The following is a 6,710-nucleotide window of genomic DNA, read 5'->3' on the forward strand; positions in this document are numbered from 1 at the left end:
AAAAAATTCGTTTAACATAATAAATTTTATAAATACATTTGAGGTAAATTTGATAAATAACGTTTGAAGCACATTTCATAATTAACGTTTGAAGCACATTTGAGAATCAACAATTTTCTCAAATGGAGAATAAACTCCCCTTTTTATTGAGAATGCTATGATTTTCAAATCGATATCAAATCGTTTTCAAACCTTTGATATTTGAGAATACTTTGATATCAAATCATTCTCAAATGTAAATCAAACCTAATTGTTTGCTGGGTAGTTCCTTCAAACGATTTAGTTCAGTGTGCATACAACATGAAAATTTTGTACAAAATTCCTTAGGCGCCGAACGCCGCCGCCGCCGCCGCCGCGCCGATATTTTCGTAACTCGGCGGCGGCGCGTGAGAAATGGCAAAAAACGGCGGCGGCGGGGCCCGGCGGCGTATACCTCTAGTACATACATACAAGTAAAATATAAATAAATTTAAGTAACACATACATATAAAAAGCTAAGTGGAAAGCATTGCAATCGCATCATCTGCGTCTTTGCTAATCATCTTTACGCTACCACGACAAAATCACATATGAGCCGCTCGCCGTCTGTAGCAAACGACAGCGAGCATGTTGGCGCATATGTGCGCGCAGATGTTCGTCGTGTGTAGCCAGTTTAAGCAAGGTAAGACGCTTGTTTTTAATGATGTGAACTGTCGTATTTTCGATAGAAATGCAAAATCTTGTCGACGATTTGTATCGACTGAGCTGTACAACAGAACGAAGTGCTCCGACATTGACAGCGACAGTAAGTGGCGATTTGTGGCATCGACAAATGGGGCATGCCTGTGAGACAAATTTAAATCGCATAAAATCGTCAGTACAAGGTTTCGTTTTGCCGAATGGAGTTTTAGATCCATGTACTATATGCGCACAAGGCAAACAAACTCGTGCATCGTTTAAAGAAATAGGTAGTCGTGCAACGCAAATTTTGCAAATAATACACACAGATGTGTGTGGACCTATGTCAACGAAATCACTCGGTGGCTCTCGATACCTACTAACGTTCCTTGATAATTTCAGCCGCAAGGTGTTTGTCTACCCTATAAAGAGCAAGCAGGAGGTTTTTGATACATTTTTAATCTTTAACCAATTGATTGAAAATCAACAAAACTCTACTATTAAAATACTGCTATCCGACAATGGCAAAGAATTTTGCAACGACAAATTGAAAACATTTATGAAAAAGGACGGAATTGTACATAAGTTTACAGCAGCATGTACACCTTAACAAAATGGCGTTGCTGAGCGCATGAATCGGAAGATCATAAAAAAAGTACGCTGCATGCTGTATGATGCAAACTTGCATACACAATTTTAGGCAGAGGCAGCTGCCACAACAGCTTTTTTAATAAATAGAACTCTATGCAGGGACATGAAAAATACTACACCAGAGGAAATTTGGACCACACTGAAACCGGATTTAACTTCTCTTCCAGTTTTTGGATGTATGGCCATGGTACATATACCAAAAGAGAAAAGACGCAAGCTAGATTCGAAATCATACGAATGCATTTTTCTGGGTTACTGTGAAACAGCAAAATCGTATAAACTGTATAACAGAAAAACAAAGAAAACATTGATAAGTCGTGATGTATTATTCTTTGAAACTAAGGCGCCATGTGCAGAAACATGAAATGCAAACGCGCAAGGAATTGAATCTTTCGATGATAACGCCGACTCCAGTGATGACGATGAATCTCTTGGATTAATTGAGGGTTTATCAAATTTTAAAATAAGCGAAAAATGAAATTCATCACAGGTTCAAATTGCGAATGAGTATACTTCGCATCAACAAATTTCGAATGCTTCAAACGTAGGCAATAACTTTTCTGCTGATCAATCTGATTTTTTCGGATTCAGTGAGGGTGATGATAATGTCAGTGAGGAGGAGAATCCTCAAGATCATTCATCATGCGAGATGTCAGTCATTCAAATCTCTGACGATGAAAGTAACATCCAAGCAATGGATGGAGCAACGTGCCCCGGGCTGATAGCAGCAGTAAGTAATACAAATGAACCATTAACCGTACGAGAGGCACTGAGCGGCGCTGATAGCAAAGAATGGAATGATGCTATGCTAAGTGAGTATAACGCGTTAATGCAAAACGGCAGTTGGGAGCTAGCAGATCTGCCACCTGGAAGAAAGGCCAAATGGGTGTTTAAGGTAAAAAGGAACTCCGATGACGTAATTAACCGATACAAGGCACGCCTTGTAGTAAAAGGCTTCTCGCAAGTCAGAGGCATCGACTACGATGAAACGTACTCCCCAGTTGCACGGTACTCATCAATCCGCTTTCTTTTGGCCACCGCCGTTAAATTCGACTTTACTGTTCATCAGATGGATGCAGTATCAGCCTTCTTACAGTGCTTTTATGATAAGACCAATAAGGTATGCCGACTTCGTAAGTCTCTATATGGACTGAAGCAGTCCAGTCGTATGTGGAACATAAAGCTAAATTCTGTTTTGATACAAAAACTTGGTTTTAAAATATCGGACTTTGACCAATGTGTTTATTTCAACAACTCAGGGCAGAACATTATCATATTGGCTGTATATGTTGATGACATCTTAATTTTCGGAAACAACAAGGCAATTATTAGAAAACTTAAAACGGACTTATCTACACAATTTAAAATGAAGGACATGGGGCCTGCGACATCCATACTTGGCATGAATGTTTAGCAAAACAACGATGGATCGGATTCTATAGATAAAAACAGTACCTGCTAGATGTTCAAGAACGATGTAACATGCGTGAATGTACTCCGGCTAGTTCGCCTATGGACCTAAATCAGCGCTTGTCAAAAGAAATGTGCCCCAAGTCAGTTGCTGAACGAGAAGAAATGTCTTTGATCCCGTATCAACAAGCTATCGGTTTCATCATGTATGATGCAAAAATTAGTCGCCCCGACATTAGCTTTGCAGTAAGTGCGCTCTGTCGTTATAACACAAATTATGGCAGAGCACATTGGACAGCGGTGAAGAGAGTGCTTCGGTACCTAAAAGGCACTATAGACCTGAAATTAACATATCGAAAAGATTCCAACGATCAAATGGTGGGATATTGTGACGCTGATTGGGCCGGTAACCAGGACGAACGTCGTTCTAACACCGGATACGTATTTGTCTTGCAAGGAGGTGCCATTTCGTGGGCCACACGTAAGCAACCTACAATAGCGTTATCATCCACAGAAGCTGAGTTTATGTCAATGGTAGCTGCAATACAAGAAGCGCTTTGGTTAAAACGATTTGAAGGTGAACTATTTGCTGATGCGACACCTTCAATACAACTCAACTGTGACAATCAAGGAGCGATCAAACTAGCTACAAACAACAATTATCATGCTCGTACTAAGCACATCGATGTCAAGAACTACTTCATCCGTGAAAAGCTTGCTGAGGACATAATTAAACTTAGTTTCCTAAGCACAAGTGAAATGATTGCTAATATAATTACTAAACCAGTAAATTTTTCAAAATTATATCAATTTATTGAACAATATGGTTTCCTTTTTAAATTCAATATCGAATTATTGAATAGTTACTAAATAATTAAATGAAATACTTATGAATTGAATCTCTTGTGAGGGTGTTATAATATAACATTGTAATCGATGAATTATGGGCTTTTTTTGCTTACGCGTAAAAGCACATTTAGCGCATTTAGCTACAAAATTCGAACCCTAAATGCTACTCCATTTTTGCATTAAGAATCTAAATGTTAAAAGCAACCCTGTGATCTTCCAAAATTTCCACAATCGAACATGGTTTAGGGCCGGTTGTTCAATGTCTCATTAGCACAAATTGGAGGTAGAAGCATCGGTTAAGAACAACGACTGCTTTATCGATCACATGTTACATGCATGATGTCGAAATCGTCGATAGTGTAGTGGTAGTGATAACCAGACATTGAACAACCGGCCCTTAATGCGAAAAACTGGTAACATTGCTTTTTCGCGTATACAGTGGCTAGCTGCGTTTCAGTGATCGCCGATCGAGATTTCATTTATTATTTTAGATTATTTGGATAAAGAAAAGTTACCCAAATTCAACATCGATGTGATGATGATAGAAATCTGAATCAATTTTTGGTCAACTCTGTTTGTTTTGATTCCGAATTAAGTGAGGAAATTTTAGTTGACAGCACCGACAAATGAATACATACACAAAGATATGTTCGGTTATGGTTAAAACAATTCAAGTTTTTGTATTGAATTTTGGGTTTAAAATTTATTTTTTCCTTTTCAGTAGGGTTTTTTGCACATTATCTTTAATTGTGTTAACCAGTTCAGTAAAGCGTTGTAATTGCTTTAACAAGTATTGTAATGTTTTTACTGTACTGTACTGCGTGAGAATTGATCGTAATAGATACAGATCTGAATAAGCGACTTGAACACGGCTGTTTGTCAAAAGCATACGATTTCGAACTCGCGTAAATGTACATTTGCTAAATGCGAAAGAAGTATTTTATTGAAGAACAATATAAAGAATGTACAAAACATACAGGGTTGCCAAATATGAATTGCAGCTCTCACACTTAATGCAGTGTTTTTGCTGCATTTAAAATGCAACATTTAGCACTTTCAAACATATGTTTTCGAAGAGCGTTCATGCTATCGCATTTAGCAAAATATTTTTATATTCTCCTTCACTTTACAATTTACTCGATTAGTTATAACTTTCTTTATGACTTTAATATTAACCAATTAATCACAATTCATTGAATAAAAACACCTTCAAAATCATGCGTCTGACTTTGGTTGCATATGCAAATTAAATGGCGGAGTTCAGCTGTCAAACTCCAAAATATGCAAAAGAATTAGAGACAAAAGAAGGTAAAATATAACCCAGTGAGCATTAAAAATATAAATCTTTCCATGGCAAATATTTATTTACTGTCCCTGTGGTTTCTTTCGGGTGTTGGGTATGGTTCTATTTCTAAGTATAACGGTGCATTTCATTTTGTACGCGAAATTTATACGCACTATTTAATTTCGATTGCTACAAACATATTTTTGTTATTTTAAATGGCTGGTAAGTAATTATCGTATATGAAAATTGTTCATAAATGCAATCCTTCTGTTTCTAGAAAAACGTCCTTCCACAAGCGCTAACGCAAGGAATTTTCTTAAAGGCGGAGAATGGAATTTTGCTTGTTTGGTGATGGAATTGAGGACCCATGAGAAGGGGACTCAATTCGCGGAGGAGCACGGTTTGATCCCAACTAACAGTCTATGCCCCTTTCATAAGGTGCCCATGAGTAGGCGAAACGACGGCAAGTTTGGGTTTTTTCTATGCCCCGTGGGGTTTGTGTCAAAAGGACCCGTTCATCGGTAGCTAAAGGGACGTGGTTCGAGGACGTCCGGATAAGCGTGCCCCACGTGTACTACCTTATGTACTGCTTCGTTGAAAACTTAAGCCGCGAAATGGTTCTACGCCAAGACTACTTAAAAGAAGAAAAAACTTTCATCTGCCGTGGTAATATACCAGTTAGACCACCACGATTGAGAGAATACAAAGGTTGCGCCGATCTCAGACCGCTATTCCTCTCTTAACGAATTTGACAGAATCGTTGTTTGCATGACGTTACACTTGTGCAACTTGTTTACGTTTTCCTTGCAACATTATTTCTTCTTCTTCTATTCTTGCTCACGTTTTGGCATTTCTCTCTCGCAATTGCACCAGTGTGACGTCACACAAAAGTTATTCTCAAAAATCCTCTCTGATCGGCGCAATCTTGTATTCTATCATTCTTGTTAGACCACCAACAAGCCAGCGAAAAATTGGTGGTCCGGGGAAGATAGTCCAGATTGGCGAGAGTAAGTTTGGAAAGCGGAAGTTCAATAAAGGTAATTTTTGTTCCATTATAGTGTTATAATTTTAATTTTCCCTTTCCTATTTTCAGGCACACGAGTGGAGGTTCACTGGGTCCTGGGCATGATCCAAGATGGCAGTGAGGATCTACGCTTGGAAGTATGTCCTGATAACTGCAGATCAGCGGATATTCTTATTCCGCTGATCAGAAGCATGTGGCCGAGGGGTCGATTATAAGGACGGATTTCTGGCGCGCATATGATAATGGTTTCACCCATCAGAAAGTCAATTATAGCGACGCCATTAATCCGTTTATCGTAGAAGACGGGACCCACACACAGCGAATTGAATCGCAATGGAGGGTTGTGAAACGCTTCTTTTCTACGCGAAATTACAATCACACCGGTAATTTCGCTGATGTGGTGGTCGAGTACCTGTGGAGGCGTAATATTAAAAGGCCGAAAAGGACATGTTTTTGGCATTAATGGATGCCATTAATTATGTCTATTGTAACGTAGCTTCGCCTACGCTACAATAACATACTCGACATCACCCTAGCATACGCCTTACAACTGCACTTAAGTACAAATATATAAACATACGTACATACATACTGGTAGACGCACACACAAACTAACATACCAACGAGACTAAAAGCACCCCTATGTACATACATACGCATACACGACGCTGGCACGGTAAACACATACAAATTTCGCAAACGCCAACTTGGATAATCATGCGCACCAACATATTTGGGGTGTTCACAGTTCGTTCCAAACTGTGTCTGAAAATGTAGACGTCTACATTTTGAGACTTTTTTAGCATCAAACTGTGAGCACCCCTTTCTAGCAGT

At 38.9% G+C, this 6,710-nt stretch overlaps 1 protein-coding gene across 1 annotated transcript; it reads left to right on the plus strand.

Annotated features, from left to right (window-relative positions):
• The first annotated feature begins 2,790 nt into the window (after window positions 1-2,790).
• LOC118740005 (secreted RxLR effector protein 161-like) lies at window positions 2,791-5,204 on the plus strand. Its single transcript, XM_036471505.1, has 2 exons — window positions 2,791-3,504; window positions 5,130-5,204. The coding sequence occupies exons 1-2, from the start codon at window positions 2,791-2,793 to the stop codon at window positions 5,202-5,204; spliced, it is 789 nt and encodes a 262-aa protein (XP_036327398.1).
• Window positions 5,205-6,710: the final 1,506 nt, after the last annotated feature.

The sequence above is a fragment of the Rhagoletis pomonella genome, unplaced genomic scaffold, assembly GCF_013731165.1.
Source record: "Rhagoletis pomonella isolate Grant_MI unplaced genomic scaffold, Rhpom_1.0 Rhpom_scaffold_00005, whole genome shotgun sequence".
In the NCBI taxonomy this organism is placed as follows: domain Eukaryota; kingdom Metazoa; phylum Arthropoda; class Insecta; order Diptera; family Tephritidae; genus Rhagoletis; species Rhagoletis pomonella.

Excerpts from the sequence above, each read along its gene's own strand:
- LOC118740005 (XM_036471505.1), top strand. The coding sequence starts at position 2,791 with ATGCGTGAATGTACTCCGGCTAGTTCGCCTATGGACCTAAATCAGCGC. Across the intron at positions 3,505-5,129 it reads CTAATATAATTACTAAACCA|AAAAACGTCCTTCCACAAGC; the intron begins GTAAATTTTTCA and ends TTCTGTTTCTAG.